The 18,927-nt window shown below is 46.2% G+C and overlaps 1 protein-coding gene across 4 annotated transcripts in view; it reads right to left on the bottom strand.

Moving 5' to 3' along the window:
* The window catches only part of LOC123758614 (chromatin-remodeling complex ATPase chain Iswi), a 103,285-nt gene that overhangs the window by 66,461 nt on the left and 17,897 nt on the right, over positions 1-18,927 (bottom strand). For 2 of the 4 annotated variants that reach the window (XM_045743068.2, XM_045743070.2), the window contains 4 exons: positions 14,583-14,615; positions 13,165-13,404; positions 12,245-12,386; positions 2,545-2,651 (listed from right to left, as the gene is read on the bottom strand). In XM_045743068.2, coding sequence (XP_045599024.1) covers positions 2,545-2,651; positions 12,245-12,386; positions 13,165-13,404; positions 14,583-14,615 — 522 coding nt within the window. The remainder of the gene's footprint in view (positions 1-2,544; positions 2,652-12,244; positions 12,387-13,164; positions 13,405-14,582; positions 14,616-18,927) is intronic. The other 2 variants (XM_045743069.2, XM_045743071.2) reach the window with 1 other exon arrangement.

The following is an 18,927-nucleotide window of genomic DNA, read 5'->3' as shown; positions in this document are numbered from 1 at the left end:
GGGTGAACAAGCACCACCACCACACAATAACATCAAGGATAAACAAGCACCACCACCACACAGTAACATCAAGGATAAACAAGCACCACCACCACACAGTAACATCAAGGATAAACAAGCACCACCACCACACAGTAACATCAAGGATAAACAAGCACACCACCACACAGTAACATCAAGGATAAACAAGCACCACCACCACACAATAACATCAAGGGTAAACAAGCACCACCACCACACAATAACATCAAGGATAAACAAGCACCACCACCACACAGTAACATCAAGGATAAACAAGCACCACCACCACACAATAACATCAAGGGTAAACAAGCACCACCACCACACAATAACATCTAGGATAAACAAGCACCACCACCACACAGTAACATCAAGGATAAACAAGCACCACCACACAATAACATCAAGGATAAACAAGCACCACCACCACACAGTAACATCAAGGATAAACAAGCACCACCACCACACAGTAACATCAAGGATAAACAAGCACCACCACCACACAATAACATCAAGGATAAACAAGCACCACCACCACACAATAACATCAAGGATAAACAAGCACCACCACACAATAACATCAAGGATAAACAAGCACCACCACCACACAGTAACATCAAGGATAAACAAGCACCACCACCACACAGTAACATCAAGGATAAACAAGCACCACCACCACACAGTAACATCAAGGATAAACAAGCACCACCACCACACAATAACATCAAGGATAAACAAGCACCACCACCACCACACAATAACATCAAGGATAAACAAGCACCACCACCACACAGTAACATCAAGGATAAACAAGCACCACCACACAAGTAACATCAAGGATAAACAAGCACCACCACACAGTAACATCAAGGATAAACAAGCACCACCACCACACAATAACATCAAGGATAAACAAGCACCACCACCACACAATAACATCAAGGATAAACAAGCACCACCACACAATAACATCAAGGATAAACAAGCACCACCACACAGTAACATCAAGGATAAACAAGCACCACCACACAATAACATCAAGGATAAACAAGCACCACCACACAATAACATCAAGGATAAACAAGCACCACCACCACACAGTAACATCAAGGATAAACAAGCACCACCACACAGTAACATCAAGGATAAACAAGCACCACCACCACACAATAACATCAAGGATAAACAAGCACCACCACACAGTAACATCAAGGATAAACAAGCACCACCACCACATAATAACATCAAGGATAAACAAGCACCACCACCACACAGTAACATCAAGGGTAAACAAGCACCACCACCACACAGTAACATCAAGGATAAACAAGCACCACCACCACACAATAACATCAAGGGTAAACAGGCACCACCACCACACAGTAACATCAAGGATAAACAAGCACCACCACACAATAACATCAAGGATAAACAAGCACCACCACACAATAACATCAAGGATAAACAAGCACCACCACACAATAACATCAAGGGTAAACAAGCACCACCACCACACAGTAACATCAAGGATAAACAAGCACCACCACACAATAACATCAAGGATAAACAAGCACCACCACCACACAATAACATCAAGGGTAAACAAGCACCACCACCACACAATAACATCAAGGGTAAACAAGCACCACCACACAGTAACATCAAGGATAAACAAGCACCACCACACAATAACATCAAGGATAAACAAGCACCACCACACAATAACATCAAGGGTAAACAAGCACCACCACCACACAATAACATCAAGGGTAAACAAGCACCACCACACAGTAACATCAAGGATAAACAAGCACCACCACACAATAACATCAAGGATAAACAAGCACCACCACACAATAACATCAAGGGTAAACAAGCACCACCACCACACAGTAACATCAAGGATAAACAAGCACCACCACACAATAACATCAAGGATAAACAAGCACCACCACACAATAACATCAAGGATAAACAAGCACCACCACCACATAATAACATCAAGGGTAAACAAGCACCACCACACAGTAACATCAAGGATAAACAAGCACCACCACACAATAACATCAAGGATAAACAAGCACCACCACACAATAACATCAAGGGTAAACAAGCACCACCACCACACAATAACATCAAGGGTAAACAAGCACCACCACACAGTAACATCAAGGATAAACAAGCACCACCACACAATAACATCAAGGATAAACAAGCACCACCACACAATAACATCAAGGGTAAACAAGCACCACCACCACACAGTAACATCAAGGATAAACAAGCACCACCACACAATAACATCAAGGATAAACAAGCACCACCACACAATAACATCAAGGATAAACAAGCACCACCACCACATAATAACATCAAGGGTAAACAAGCACCACCACACAGTAACATCAAGGATAAACAAGCACCACCACCACACACATTTATCAGTTCAACAGCTACAGGGAGCCAATGGAACTCCCCACAGAAAAATATTATAAAATAGATTCATTGTTCTAAAAGACATACCTCCAATTGAATTTTTTAAAAACAGATTTTTCTCGGATACACATCTCATAGGACGTTATGCACACATCCCACTCCCCAGGCATCATCACCTCCCGGATGAATGTAGCCTGAAAAAATACATTATAATTAATTATTATTATTACTAGGGCCTTGGTAAAGCTCTGAAACTGTTTTCAATTCAGCCATTAGAGAAAGAACATAATGAAGCATGTGAGGAAGTGACTGGGAAATGTGAATTTTCTCATTACCAAAGTTTAACATTATTTTAAATAAATATGAAAACTTTAAAGACTTGGATGAGCACTAACGGTAAATTAGCAAAGATTGGAACATCACTTGAAAATGTAATCAGGGAAGTTTCAAGCCTATATATATATATACTGATATATAACACCATTGTTATAGCATTTAGCACTGGCATGGTATATGCACCTTATTAAGAACAAAACAAAAGTTAAGAAAGTATAGCGGTCTGCAACTAGACTAGTACTAGAATTGAGAGCTCTGCTATGAGGACAGGTTTATGAACCTAACCTCAGAACCTTAGAGGAAAGAAGAAACTGAGGGTTTATGCTTACTGCATAAAAGGATTTTGAGGAGAAAAGGTAAGACATACAAGAGCAGCCTATGTAAATAGAGGGAGAAATGTGATAGGGAGAAATGTGATATGGAGACATTGGTGGAGACATTGGTGAAGACATTGGCTATGAAGACATAGCTTCCATCAGGATTATCGGACGTCACCCAATCCCCCCACTGGATTTTGAAGAAGTCATAAACAGTATGCCTATGCACTCTGCACCAGGCCCTGATTCTTGGAACTCCACATTCATCAAGAACTGTAAAAATCCAGCGTTGAATGTAATGAAACGCCATTATCTGGGTGAGTCCCGGAGGCTCCCCGGAGCTATCCCAGGCTGATATGCTAATGTCAGACTTTGGGATCAGTCATGTGTATGGAGTTCTTAGGCCTACCGGGGACTACGGCCAGAACCGGGCCCCCTCAAAGAGGCAAGGGGAGCAATGGCCTATAGAAGCCCCCGTGTAGTTGGAAGCATTCTATGTCTGCCATCGACCGGAACAGGCACCCAGAAAGGTAAGCGCACCAAAACAAACCCCTATTCTGGTTAAAATTGCTACCAAAAACCGAACTAGTGGATAGAACTCCCCAACCGAAAACGAGCAAACTAGTGTGACGTCACACACCGCCGCGCCGCTGTCTGCGCAGCTCCCCCCTCCCCGGGAGGGGGAAGGGGGAGCCCCAGACCCCCCGCGCCGGCTACCCACACCTCAGTTCTTGAGGCTGGATGTCAAAAACGCGAAAAAACCGCCGACCGGAGGGAGGGAGGGATGCCGGGGAGCCTCCGGGACTCACCCAGAAAATGGCGTTTCATTACATTCAACGCTGGTTTTCTGGGGGGAGCCCCGTCGGCTCCCCGGAGCTAACTACCCACAGACAGAAAAAAGAGGGACTTACCCGGGAGGCGGTCGTCGCTCACTCCTCAACTCGAAGCCGAGACAACTGGCTGCAACTGCCGACCCAAAGCAACACAGGCCCGACGAGGCCCAGGGACATTCACAAGGTAACGAGCAGCCAGGACCCTGTTCGACCGCCAAAATCCCCGCGCCCGAATATCAGACCAAGACATATTCCCAAAGACGGCAGCAAGAGCCGCGAACTTACGAACGTCATGGGCACGGGGATAGACCGCAGGCTGGCTGGACCTAATAACCCTGCGGATGACCTGAGAGACCCGAACCCACGAACAGGGAAGAAGGGAAACCGGATCAACCCACAGCGCGTCCCCAGACACAGAAGCTGTGGCGTGCAAATAACGGCGAAGCGCCGCAACCGGACACAAAACATGATGCACCCCCGGCCTGACCAACCAAGCATCAACCACCCATGGACCCCTCCGGAACGCAGCAGTCTCATTCTTCGCCAGAAAAGAAGGAGATGGCTGCAAACGAACAAAACAATCACCACGACCAAAAGAGCAGAAACCCCTGCGCCGGAGGAGAGCATGAAGCTCCCCTACCCGACCCCCAGAGGCCAAAGCCAACAAGAAAAGTGCCTTGGAAAAACAATCCTGGACCGAAGGGGCCACAACGAAACGAGGAGATGAAAGGAAAGCGAGCACTCTGTCCAAAGACCAGGACAGCTCAGGCAACGCATGAGCAGGTCGGAGGTGAAACAATGCACGAGACAGCTTGCGAAACGGCGCAGACGTAACATCGATACCGAAAGCAAGCTGAAGCGGCTCTGCCAGCGCCGCACGATACGAAGCGACAGTGTTAGGCATAAGATGACGGTCCTGAAACAACCACGAGAGGAAGGACAAGACCACCCGAACAGACAAGGAGCTAACACGACGAAGACGCAAAAAGAAACGGAAGGACCGCCAGGAAACTTCATACTGCCGCCGAGAAGAAGCCCTCAGGTGGGACACCAACAAGGAGGCCACCTGATCACCATAGAGATGATGATAGACTCGAGTCAAAAAAACCATATGCGAAGACTCGAGGAGAAGATCGAACCAGCCACGTGACGTACCGGCCCGATCTGCTGAAAGAGGCGGAGCCGCGGGAAAACCCTCGGGTTCGGACACCGAGCAACCAGCACCTGAAACCAAGGCTGGGAAGGCCACCAAGGGGCCAGAAGGACAATTCTCCCCTGGTAAGTCTCTAAGCGAGTCAGGACCTGGAGCAACAGCCGAACCGGGGGAAAGAGGTACAGGAACCCCCACCTCGACCAGTCTAGCCGAAAGGCATCGACCCCGACGGCCTCGCGATCGGGGAAGGGCGCCGCATAAACGGGAAGACGCCGCAACCACGCCGACGCGAAGAGGTCCACTTCGGGGCGCCCGAACGTCTGGCAAAGCCAACGGAAGGACTCGTCGTCGACCGTCCACTCCGTGGAGAGGGGAACGTAGCGAGACAGGGCGTCGGCCAAGACGTTGGACACGTCCCGTACGTGAACCGCCAGGAGAGCCAAACCCCGAGAACTCAGCAGACGAGTCACCCGAAGCGACCAACCCCAAAGAGACAAGGACCGCATCGAACCCCCGCGGTTCAGGCAATGAACCACCGAAGAGCAGTCCGAATGGAGCCGAATCGTCGATCCGCGGGCCACCCGAATCCTCCCCAGAGCAAACCACACTGCCGCGAACTCCCGCACCGTGCTGTGAGCTCGACGGAAGGACGGATCCCAACGCCCCTGGCCGGCCTGGTGAGCACTGGTCACAAAACCCCAGCCGAGAGACGACACATCCGTGTACACATCGAGCAAGGGCTCGGGTAGGCGCCAAGGCACTGAACCCCGAAAAACCCGAAGAGGAAGCCGGTGATGCAGCAACCGACGCAAGTCCCCCGGGGGTCGAACTCTGCGATCGCGAGAGAGGCGGAAGGGGGATCCCCGAAGGAACCAGAACAGCTGTCGAAGCCAAACCCGACCCGGCGGGTAGACCACCATCGCGAAGTTCAGGCTCCCGCACAGCCCCTCGAGCAACCGCCGGGTGACCCGAGGGCCCTCCAGAAACAGACGAAGGCGGGACCGCAGCCGCAGGAGAGACTCCGGAGGGAGAGACAAGGAGGCGGTTCGAGAGTCCCAAACGAGACCCAGCCAAGTCCGAACCTGAGAGGGAACCAGATGGGACTTCCTCCAGTTCACCAAGAACCCGAACTCGGCGAGCTGGGAAAGAACCAAATCCCTGGCTAGCAAGCAAGCTGACTGGCTGGGAGCCCAAACCAGCCAGTCGTCGAGGTAGGCCAACACCCGAACACCTAGGAGACGCAAACGAGCCACCACAACCCGTGTAAGGCGCGTGAACACGCGAGGTGCCAGGTTCAACCCGAACGGGAGACAACGAAAGCGGTAACTCAGACGCCCCACAACAAAACCGAGCCAGTCCCTGAACCGCGGATGAATCGGGACATGCCAATAAGCGTCCCGGAGGTCCAGGGACACCATCCAAGCTCCCGGCTCCAAGAGGAGCCGAACCTGAGACAGCGTAGTCATCCGAAAGGAGGGGCAATGAACCCAGGTGAAGACGGGACAAGTCCAGACGGGACAAGTCCAGAATGAACCGCAGGTCCGCGCAGTCCCGTTTCGGAACAGGAAACAGACGGGAAACCCATCTGAGGGACGACGTCGTTTCGACGACGCCCAAGCGTACCCACTCCAAGACGACTCGACAGAGCGCAGGGGAAGAAACCTGCCCTGCCAGCCCCGACCCCCCAAAGGGGGGAGGGGCCACCCAACGCCACCGCAGGCCGCGAGACACGACCCGAAAGGCCCACGAATCGTGGGACCAGGCGCGGGCGAACAGCGCAAGCCGCCCCCCCATCGCCCCGTCAAGGGGGCAAACCGCGAAAGGGCCGGCGACCCTTACGAGACCCAGAACCCCGCACAGCGCGAACACCGCGCCGACCAGACGAGGGAGGGTCCGCAGGAGGAGCCAACCCCAAACCTGACACCAGAGGCCTACCACGACGAGAGGAACCCCGAGCCCTGGCACGACCTTTCCGGGAAGACCCACCCCGGGACCCCCGAAAAACCAACAAGTCCGACATCGGATGACAAGCCGCCGACGCAGCCTGAATAAACTGCGCCACGGCCGACTCCCCAAACAGGAGAGGACAAAAAGGTGAAGAACGCCTAAGAGCCAGAGCCCAAGCAGATTCCACGGAGGAACCCAGCACCGCCTGCCGACAAGCGAGACGGGAAGCATAAAACAGGGAAACCGCATCCCGCAAAATCGGCGTGAACAGCTTCAACAAGGCAGCCGACGAATGCGCAGCCGAGGACAAGGTGCCGGACTCCGGGACGGACCCAAGCGTCCCCAAATCCTCCATGAGCCAATCCGAAGACAGCTCCAGGAGGGAAAAGAACCGCAAGGCCGAACACAAAAGGCCCCGGGCGCGCAAGTCCTCCGCAACGAGCGCCGCCGAAAGGGAGGGAACCTGCACATGGAGCTGAATAACGCCCACATCGCAGGGAAGGGCAGGGGCAAACAAGCACTCATTCAGGTACTCAAGTTCGCCCCCCAGGAAAACCTGAAGCACCGTGGAAGCTTCCCGCCACTCCAGCGTGCGGGAACGACAGAAGGAATGCCAGGAATCCAGACCAAACAAGGGGCAGTCTGCTAGCCAGGACGACTCCGGAACCTCGTAACGGAGCCAGAAAGGGAACGAAGTCCCAAACCTGAACGTGGACGGATCCAATTACGAGGCATAATCCGGGTCACGCAGGAGGTAAGCTGCAAAGGCCGCTCGCACCACACCAGGTTGGATGCGATAAGCCGAAAACCTCCGGAAGGACGGAACCGACGTACCCGGGGAGGGGCCGACACCAAATCCAACTCGTACGCAGAGGGGGGAAAAGAAAACCCCACTCCTTGTAACAATAAGCCCCGCTCAGTGGGAAGAAAAACCTAGGCGGGGTCCAGCGGGGCCCAAGGCCCCCAAGTCAGCCCCTCCCCAACCTCGAGGTCCGTCACCACAGGACCCGAGGCCGAGTCCTCTCCCCAAGCCCCGACCCCACAAGACAAGGACGGAGCAGCCGGAAAAGCTGGAGGAAGGGGGGCCCACTGGTCAGACCCTGAAGCTTCAGCCAGGAGACAAGACTCGAATGCCTCTGCCGCCCCCCCGGAAGGGGCAACCCCCGAAGCTGCCCGAGTCTCGAGATCAAGTAACCCCTGCTCCGACCCCGAAACCCTCAGACGCTTCGGGGCCGGAAGCAGGGGCGGGGGACCAGAACGAACAGAAGGGGAAGGACGAGGAGGTGCGGACTGAACCAGGATCGAAGCGACCCCCACCCCCAAGTCCGGGTCTCGAAAAGCAAAGCGGGGCAGCCCCGGGGCATCCGGGGAAGCAACCAACCGAGCGCGTTGCAACAGACGAAACCTAGACTGCAACGCACGCGCCGCCTGTACACGAATAGAATCATCAGAGGATTGGGTAAATTGAGTCACAAGCAAGCAGCAACACTCACAGGACTCAGGGTCGAAAGTATCACCGACCCAACAGGCAGCGTGGCAGAGGCAAAAACAATGAGGGTCACCCTGAGACAAGGGGACCGAGCAACCCTCAAACTCGCACACAGCGAGTGGGGACTCCAGGGTCACATCCATCGGACCCACGCGCCCCCTAGGGGATTCCCAGGGTCCTGAGCGTTTACTTTAAGAGGACTCGCGCTCAGGTAGTCCCAGGCAGGGTGCTGCAAACCGGCGCCCAAAACTACCAAGCAAACTTCTAAAGCTGAACCCCAAGGACGTGTACACTCACGGGGACCTAGCAGGGGGCGCCACCGAGAACAGTGGAAGGGCAAAAACAAACTGAATAAAATGACAGAACCCCCCACCAGGCAAAAACAAAAAGAAAAACAAAACCCTGCAAGAGGGCAGGGAACCCCAAGGAACAGAGCCGGCCGCGATGTCGGGAAATACAAGCTGAGCAGCACCCTGCGCCCCTACCAGTGCAAACTGCCTCTTACCTGCCGGTAACAAGGGAGAACAGAACACCCAAGAGCCCAACAGGCGGCCGAAAAACCGAAAGGTAAAACGGACCAGCAGAGGCAGACCCCGAGGAGCCTGTGGAAGGTGGCCCCAAGCCCCAAGGGCAGTACTTACAGGGCACCTAGGGAAGGCAGCCCTAGGCGCATGCAGCCCGAGTACTGAAGATAACTCCTGGCTCTCGCACCCACAAAACCAACACCACACGCAAAGCACAGTGCAGTAGCGACACCGGAGCCAGAGCACACGACCATCGCCTATAGCATCAGCCTCAAGAGCTGAGGTGTGGGTAGTCGGCGCGGGGGGTCTTGGGCTGCGCAGACAGCGGCGCGGCGGTGTGTGACGTCACACTAGTTTGCTTGTTTTCGGTTGGGGAGTTCTATCCACTAGTTCGGTTTTTGGTAGCAATTTTAACCATAGGGGTTTGTTTTGGGGTGCTTACCTTTCTGGGTGCCTGTTCCGGTCGATGGCAGACATAGAATGCTTCCAACTACACGGGGGCTTCTATAGGCCATTGCTCCCCTTGCCTCTCTGAGGGGGCCCGGTTCTGGCCGTGGTCCCCGGTAGGCCTAAGAACTCCATACACATGACTGATGCCAAAGTCTGACATTAGCATATCAGCCTGGGATAGCTCCGAGGAGCCGACGGGGCTCCCCCCAGAAAAAAACGCTATCGCAGGCCCTTCACATTCGTTGGAGATAAAGCCTAGATACTGCTGTTATCCTTGATATACTAAAAACGGCAGAGATAGCACCACCCCATAAAGGAGGAAATAAGGCAGAGGCAAAAAATTACAGACTGATAGCACTAACATCGCACATTATAAAAATCTTTGAGAGTGTACTAAGAAGTAAGATCACAAAATACATGGAATCACAGCATCTCCATAACCCTGGACAACATGGTTTCAGAACAGGGCGCTCTTGCCTGTCACAGTTGCTGGACCACTATGACATGGCATTAGATGCCATGGAAGACGAACAAAATGCTGATGTAATTTACACAGATTTTGCAAAAGCCAGAGCCAGAGGCACCACCGCACCAGACTCCCATCAACCAAGAACTGAAGGTTGGGCCGCCAGCAGGTGGGTCTGGGGCTCCCCCTTCCCCCTCCCGGGGAGGGAGGGAGGGGGGGGGGGGGTGACGCGGCGACATGATGATACCATGCAAGTTTGCTAATTTTCGTTTGGGGAGTTCTGTCCACTTGTTCGATGTGTCCACTTGATCGGCCTTCGGTCGCAATAGTTTTATCAGAATAGGGGTTCGTTTTGGGGCGCCTACCTTTCTGGGTGCCTGTCCTGGTCAATGGCAGAAATAGAATGCTCCTAACCACAGGGGGTCTCTATAGGCCATTGCTTCTCGTGCCTCTCTAGAGGGGGGCCAGGTTCTGGCTCGTGGTCCCCGGTAGGCAAGAACTCCATGCACTGACCGATGCCAGAAAGATATACATATCCATTCAGCCCGGATAGCTCCGGGGAGCAGACGGGGCTCCCCCCAGAAAATATATTATATGTGACATACTTTAGCCATGATGGAGCTGGGAAGTTGAGCAAATCATGGGCATTAAGTGATGGAGCGCTTAGGGTCACTCGACCCCGCCACCCTGTGGGGGCGGCAGTTGACGTGAATATAATTTTTCACAATTATTTTGATGTTTCTCATTCATTTCTTCTCTGTTTTTTTTCTGTAATATTATTCAAAAATGCGTAATTTGCGGAATTAATATAGTTCAATGTGTAGAACATGGCTATGGTCAAAATTATGGGGCTCATATATGTGACATGTATATTATATTCTACGATCAGTGTTTTTGCTGTTATTATACCATACACACATGTTGTATTTTCCTATCTACGTGTTTGTGCACCGTAATGAACCACAAAGACCGTGTGTTTAGAGTTCATATACACAACAAGAATCCAAGGTCAGCCTAGCGGCCAAGAGTCGAGTGTGGCAGGGGCTGCCCCAAATATATTTTTACATAATTATTTCAGTGTTTGTGAATGGTTTTATATCTAGTTTTTTGCAGTAATTTTATTCAATAGTGTGTAATATATGGAATTTATATAGTTCAATGTGTGGAACTATTCTCAAAAATACGAAGCTCATATACTGTATGATGACATATATTCTTAGATCAACCAGTGTTCTTGTTGTTATCACACTATATATGCATGTTATATATCACTATCAACATTTATATACACCATAACATACTAATAAGCAGTTCTGGTGGGTATGGTGATGAAATCAAAACACAGCATGGAGCCACAAGCAGACGACACCGGCAGTCACATGATGCAAGACAATGCCTCCAATATTCTACTCATCTCACTATGACTAGCTACAAAACCAATGTTATCATATTCCTGTCACAAAATCTCAAGTATGAATCCATTTCCATAACAAAATGAACATTAGTGAAGGAATATAAGGTCGTTTCATTGTGCGTAGATGCAGGAAACAATGGCTGGGTGCTGTATCTGTACCTCATGCTGGGAATATCATAACTAGCATTGTATTCACCGATACCTGAACATTATACATAGTCTTTATCACAGTCAGGATCATCTATGATACTATCAACGCAAAATAATTTGTTACCTATTTTATTCATCATTACTAAGTGGTGCTGTGGCCCCTAGCTGCACAACAGTGCTGTGCGCAGTTTCTATATGCACCAGCTTTGGTCGCTCTCTTAGTACTAAGGCTCTCACAGCCAGCATAGATGCTGATGATTTTTTTTCAAGATGGCATCTGTTTACACAAGTCCTGAGGAACAGGATGTGTACCCGTGGAAGTTTTGAATTGCTCCCTATAACTATAAATGCCAAATGGTGCTCTGCGCATCCTCGATCCAGTGCCACAAGGCGCTCTGCACAGTGCAGTGGTTAAGTGTCAGGTATAAAAGTCTAGAAGGCAGGGAATAAGAGGCTGTATCTCCTTCCTTTATAGTCAAGTGATAGGTTAGGATTGACAGGTAAGCACAAGGTACCAAATGGAGGAAAAACTTCTACCGGAATAAGAGAAAAACTGAGAAACTGAGTAATGATAATTTATATACGTAATGTAGAATGAAAATCACGACACGCACTGTAATTGTAGTACTGTACTGTATTTAAAAAATATTCTACAGCAATATTTTTAACAAAATACTGATGTCGTATATGTAGACACACATTACTGACCCTAGTTTCTTGGTCACCAATCAGACACACTGCACGCAACGATGGACACCATCGTCTGAACTCGTTCTCCCAGTTACGAAGTGTTGACTTAGGCACGATGACCATATGAGGGCCAGGAATGTTGCGGAAATGCTTCATGTATCTAGAAAGATCACACTATAAAAATGTGGGGAACCAAGACCTGTGAAGAACAAATAACAGAACAGCATCTAGATTTATACGGTATAAAAGAACATACCACACAGAATAACAAATTGTAAAATAGTTTCAGCATACAATGCACATACTGTATTGACTGTTGGAATTATTAAGAATTTAAAGTTATTATTACTGTTAATGCAGTACTTAAATTTTTCTGAACTGTTTTGATATATAATATACTCATTTACACCTAAAAACCATCCTTCTTAAACTATACCAATTTTAACCCCTAAACATCTACACTCAGTACTTGCAATTTCCTCCTATTCACAACTCACCTCATTCAATTGTTTACCCATTTGATTTGTTAATTATTTTTTATCATACACACTATGATGTCATACTTTTAAATAACTGAGCAGTACAAGGATTAATGAACCCTGCTAATAACAAATTTGATTGGGGAATTAGGCTTTAAACAACAAAAAATCAAGAAATATCTTAGTCAAGTCCAAATTAATGTCCCATGCTGATTAGTGAATAAAAGCACCCATCTTATGAAATATATGAATGTGACTGTGCCAAGAGTAATACAAATTATGAACATAAATTAAATGATTCTATTTGGATTAACACAAACAACAAAGGAATAATTCTATTTACATGATGCAAAAGCCAAATTTACTTTCTTTACATCAATATAAAGAGTCAATATATTTGAGCAAAAATAAAGCAGATACAGTATATAAAATTGAGCGACAACAACAATAAATTCTTACCCAAGAAGAGATATTGTCTGCAGCGTTTTCCCAAGACCCATCTCATCTGCAAGAATACCATTTATACCGTTTTCATACAAGTCGATCATCCAATTGAGCCCTCTGATCTGATAGTCCCTCATCTCTCCATTGATGACGTAGCTTGGGCTCTCCTCAAACCGGGTGATAATCTTGGATGATTTGTTCGATTCGGCGAGCAATTCCTCGTCCTCTTCCTGCTCTGTCATGCGGTGACGGTGGCTAAGAAAGAATGGGTCAAGTCTTGTAGTATGAATAACACACTCAACTATAATTCTCTCTAAGTATAATTTTCAGCTAAGATACACTCAAAACATAATCCCGAGGCTTCACTCGTATGCAAACCAGTGAGTTTAACTGCTATTTGAAGAGACTGCTGTTCAAGAATCTGCAATTTTTACACTACAAACCATTAAATAAACTCAAGTGATGCCACTGCAATTAAAATCATAATAGCTTTACAATTAAATTGATAAATTAACAAAAACAAACACTGTATTGGCAACAATGAAAAAACCTTATACATTAACCCAAGCTGTCAACTTGGCCAGCAAATGGCTCCTAATGAAAACCCTGAAAGTTTGCAAGTTATAATTACAAAAAAGATAAAAACAGTTGCCCAAGGTGACCCCAATATATATCTGCAACATTTCTGTAATTGGAAAGTTACATGTCTTATAATAACTAAGACATTTGGTACTATAATTTACTCATGATGAATATCAAGCTGTAACTGACCAATAAATCCCAATTTTCACTTCACTGTTAAGTAAGGTGAAAACTGAAATTTGTCACAACAAATAAAAAGTAGAATAATAATAATAATAAAGAACAAGGAAGAGGAGGCAATATTACACTGAGGAAGTATTCCTCACTAATGTTAAAGTATGAGAGAAACATTACCCAATATCTGGTAGATGTAGGACATGCTTTAACCAGAGGCATAACTATACAGTACCAATGTAACAATACAGTCTACACCAGCTTCACCTACCAGACCCATTATTTTCTTCCTTCACTGTTCATTCAATACAGTATTAAGAAATCTTCTAAATCTTGGCTCGTGATGCAGGTTATCTCCAAGTGTTGATGTGCCGATTCCATTAAAGTGTTTTAATAGTTGTTGGGCACTGTCAACAAATTATATCTTATTTGAGAATAATATTGAGAGGTTTCAATGTCACTTTCCATTACAGTACTTGAAAATATGTCTTGGCCATCTGGCTCTTAATGTCTACGGTCTATGAGAATTACAAGAGATTTCCACCACCAGGTATAAACATGCTCCTGGGCAAAGACCTCCAATCAGCCAGAGAAGAGAGAGAAACATCAATAAGGAGCTGACTATGGCAATCCCTTTCTACCTTCTTGCAGAAATAGTAAAAGGAAAGGTGACTTACTCGGCAGCTGCAGCTGATAACTTCTTCACGCGGCTAGAAAGAGAAAGCAAAAACAAAAAATAATAACACCTGGTTTTAGCTAGTGAGAAGTGAGAACATTCACAGTTTCAGGATGCCATCTCTTCTCAGTTGAGATATTAATATATGCAGACAAACAGTTGAGATGCATAACCTTCTGGTTAATCAAGTCAAAACCTTTTCCCTTTACATCTCTCAATGTAAAACTATTTAAAGCTTGCCTTTTATGGGGGCCCGATAATGTGTAAATATCCATTAACTAGTGGCAAAATTTAAATATTTGTTTACAAACATTTGTTATTTAAAGGGCAATACCATACTATCACTTAAGTCAGCTGATCATTTGATGTTTTACCGGCAGAAAGTGAGGTTACAAATGTTTATATGAAGCAGCTGCTAACGGCTAGGTGAAAAGCTCAAACTTTTCCATTGGAATCAATTCTTAATAAACTCTTTCCATTTAATGTTAATACAACTTTAAGTTATTAGCACTGGCATTATTTCCATGTGTTACAAAACTAGCATTGATGCAATATTGTACCTCCAAACTATGAATTGAGAACCCAGAAAAGAGGCATTACAATTCATAACACTTCAGCAGCAGTACAAGCAACCATGCCAGTTGCAATTTCCTAACATAGTGTTACCGTTTCCCCTCAGTCTGACTGACCAACGAAAACCCAGGAGCACAAACATCCCTACATTACTACTAAAACACAGATGCTCACTTGAACTCTCTAGTATGTGACCACCTCATTATCTAGCTGACTTGTTACAATGTCAACACTCACTGATTGGTCACTTATGTCCTAATCAGTGGTAAAACCAACTCATAATATATTTCCTGTTTCTGTACAGAATTTCCTGTTTTCTGTACGGAATTCAGGACATTTTACTGAAAACCATTTATACATCATTCAAACATGAACAGTTTCTCCATCTAAAACCCCCACTTTACTCAGGTGTAAAATTCTACAACAGTATAGTACAGCTATTTAAATGCCACCTTAGCACTCTAACCAATTAACACTTTCACATTCAAAATGATACTAAAATTCCTCATTCAATTATAATTCATTAACATTCATATATCCATCAACATATATATGTTGCACATAAAAACACACTTCATTTCATGGTGCAGCTGTTAAGGACATTTTTGTTACTTTTATAAATGTTCAGCTAATGTTAATGTCAAAATGTTTCCAAACTCAATTATTTTCATTTCAAATCACAAAGAGTGAAAATCATTAAAAAACTTAAAATATGGCCTAATTAAAAAAAAAAAACAACCCTCAGAGCGCCTTAAGGTGCTTTGTGCAGTGCAATGGCTAGAGAGCTAATTTATAGACATTTTGACAACAAATTTATAGATATAACCCAACAAATAACTTTGAAAACGTAAAAAGACTAAATATTTCAAGCATTGCTGAGCGGGACCTGGTGAGCCTGATGTTTACAATTGGTATCGTGCATAGAGGAAAATAATCTATTATATGCATACAGTACAGTACTTTTAAACTTGCATCTGTTCTCTGGCAAGTTTATTTGTGGACATTTTGACATTAAATTTATAGTTATAACCCGGCAAATAACTGAATGTAAAATGACTACAAAATTTTTGCACCGCTGCACCGTTAAGCAACTCATGACTGGCCTGGAGAGCCCAGAATGTTTAGTCAGGAATGCGCAGAAACTAAACCTCCAAAGTGTTAATTACTGTGTCAACATTTTCCAAAAATACTGTACTTCACTCATTCTATATATACTACAGTACTTCAATAAAACCAGTACCAAATGGAAGGAAATACCTGTTTCTGGGTGAGCCCCAGTGGCTCACTGAAGCTATATACCGAGATAGTTCCCTCTCTACCAGATCACATCAGCCATGGAGTTCTTGGGTCTACTGGTGACCAGGGCCAGAACCTGGTCCCGTCACAGAGGAATGGGGGAGCAGTGACATTTCACCACTTCACCAGGGAAGGCATCCAGAAAGAGTCAAAACAAACTCCTGTACTGCTGAGTTCGAATGAGTCCAAAATTTCAAAAGGAAAGCATTGCTCACCATTCCCATGGGGTCTGAGCTGTCGGTACTGGAGCAGATGCACAAACAACACCCACCCAACTACCTGTAAGCTCCAGGCTAGCATGCATTGCATAATTTTCTCTGAGAAAATAGCAGCTGTATTTTTCCATAATCAGGTTCGTAAATAAAAAGAAGTGTTTCCAGCTTTAGTTTGACTTTGGCAGGGGAGAACATTTAGAGTTCCTTAACTGACAAATGGAACACACAGATTAGTTCACTCTAGTGTTTGTGCAGGCTCATGTTGTGAGAAATTACTGTTATAACTCAAATGATATTTCTGTCCTAAATGTTTACAATATGTTCAGGTTCCAAAATACCAATAAAATGCCACCAAGAGAATTTAGTTATAAGTTAGTGCATCAGTTTTTGAAAAATATGGTATAATAACACAAGCCTGGAAGATGAGAGGACAACACAAACAACTTCAGACCAATTATTAGCCATAATATGTCCTGCCACACCAATACCTACAAGATATTTCACTCACAGGAACGCTGAGATACATGATAGTTCGTGCTCTGTGTTCCTTCCCCTTTTGCAATGGACGATGGTTGGAAGTAAATAGGAAATTTAAAATAGACTAGGGATGATGGTTTCAGGGTCACTGTTGTAACGCAAAACACACGACTCATAGACCGGCTTTTTAATCCCCTTGAACGTGCCTGTGCAGGAACGCTGAGCAGCTAGCTGGTGACGTCATTGACCATTAGCGATGTCTGTGCAAGGCTCGCTGGGGTAACGAAAATGAACCGGGCCATAGAGGGACCTTTTAATCCCCTCGTGCAAAAATTTCAGGGAGTAGAAGCAATCACTCGCTGGGGTAACAAAAATGGACTGGGCCATAGAGGAACCTTTTAATCCCCTTGAGCGAAAATTTCAGGAGAGTAGAAGCTTAGAGAGAGTAGATGAGTTTACGTGAAGGAGTATTACCTGATGCTTGGACAAAGAGTGTCATTGTTCCCATCCCCAAACCACACTCAGATAATTATAGACCCATATCTCTAACATCGTGTGTTTGTAAAGTGCTTGAACGTATTGTTCTAAACCGACTCATGTATCGTATACAGGGGCACCTGTCACCCCAACTGTTTGGATTTATGCCTGGGCTCAGTACACAACACTGTTTTGCTGAGTACTTCGCACATATTGAAGCTTCCCCTCAAACAGTCTTCATCGACCTAGCAGCAGCTTTTGATACAGCAAACAGAGAAATCATACTGGAACAGCTAGCCGAGCTGGGAATACAAGGAAAATTACTGAAATGGATAAAGGGCTATTTGTCTAATCGAACAGCATATGTTTTGTTTAATGGTGTTAAAAGCACAGAGAGCAAACACTTTGAACTGGGAACTCCACAAGGAGGGGTCCTCAGTCCCTTGTTGTTCAACGTTCTGATGCATAAACTTATTAAAGATCTTCCAACTAATAATGAAGACACTGTCATTTGTTATGCTGATGATATATGTTTACAGGCTGCCACCGAGCCTAGAATGCAGGTTCTGCTCGACGCTTTTGCTACTAGAGCTGAGGAATGTGGCCTCCTTATCTCTGTACAGAAAACTCGTGCCCTCATTCCATGTGGTATTCCACCACCCAATTATCATATAGATGGGCGAGCACTTGAGAACTGCGAGTCTTACAGATACCTTGGTGTCCCCATTAACGACCCTGGGTACCTTTCTTCTCTCAAGAGGAGACTTTGGGAGAGATTAAAGCCCTTGTGGGTCCTTGTTGGTGTCAATCATGGGCTTAACGTGAGACTTGCTAGAATGTTTTATGTATCATTTATACGCTCTGTGATTGACTACAATGCTCTACATCTCACACTGTATACTGACAAAGAGCTGAAATCTCTTGAAACCTTGCAAAATGAAGCTATGCGTCTCATCCTTGGGGCTCCAAAGTCCACGAGAATAGTTAACATGAGAGCAGAGTTAAAATTACCTACCATAAGTGAGAGAATCTTGTCTATTAGCACAGTTTTCGGAGTGAAGGCATTGAGTAGATCTAGACAACACATGAAGTTTCAAGCTAAACTTTCTAATATGCTACACTCACCTGAGGTCTATAGAAGAAGAACGAAATCTGATTATGTATATTGGTTCTACAAGGTAGCCAACTCCATCAAAATATTAAATATGTACCCAACTCAACTAATAATCAGCCAATTACTCCATGGGATAACTGGGATCTATCAGTTGATTTTGTAAATGCGCCCAAGAAAGATAGTGTGCACACTAC

This window comes from Procambarus clarkii, chromosome 31 (assembly GCF_040958095.1).
Source record: "Procambarus clarkii isolate CNS0578487 chromosome 31, FALCON_Pclarkii_2.0, whole genome shotgun sequence".
NCBI classification, from domain to species: Eukaryota; Metazoa; Arthropoda; class Malacostraca; order Decapoda; family Cambaridae; genus Procambarus; species Procambarus clarkii.
The sequence above is the reverse complement of the archived record's forward strand: the minus strand, read 5'-3'. Positions and strand labels throughout refer to the sequence as shown.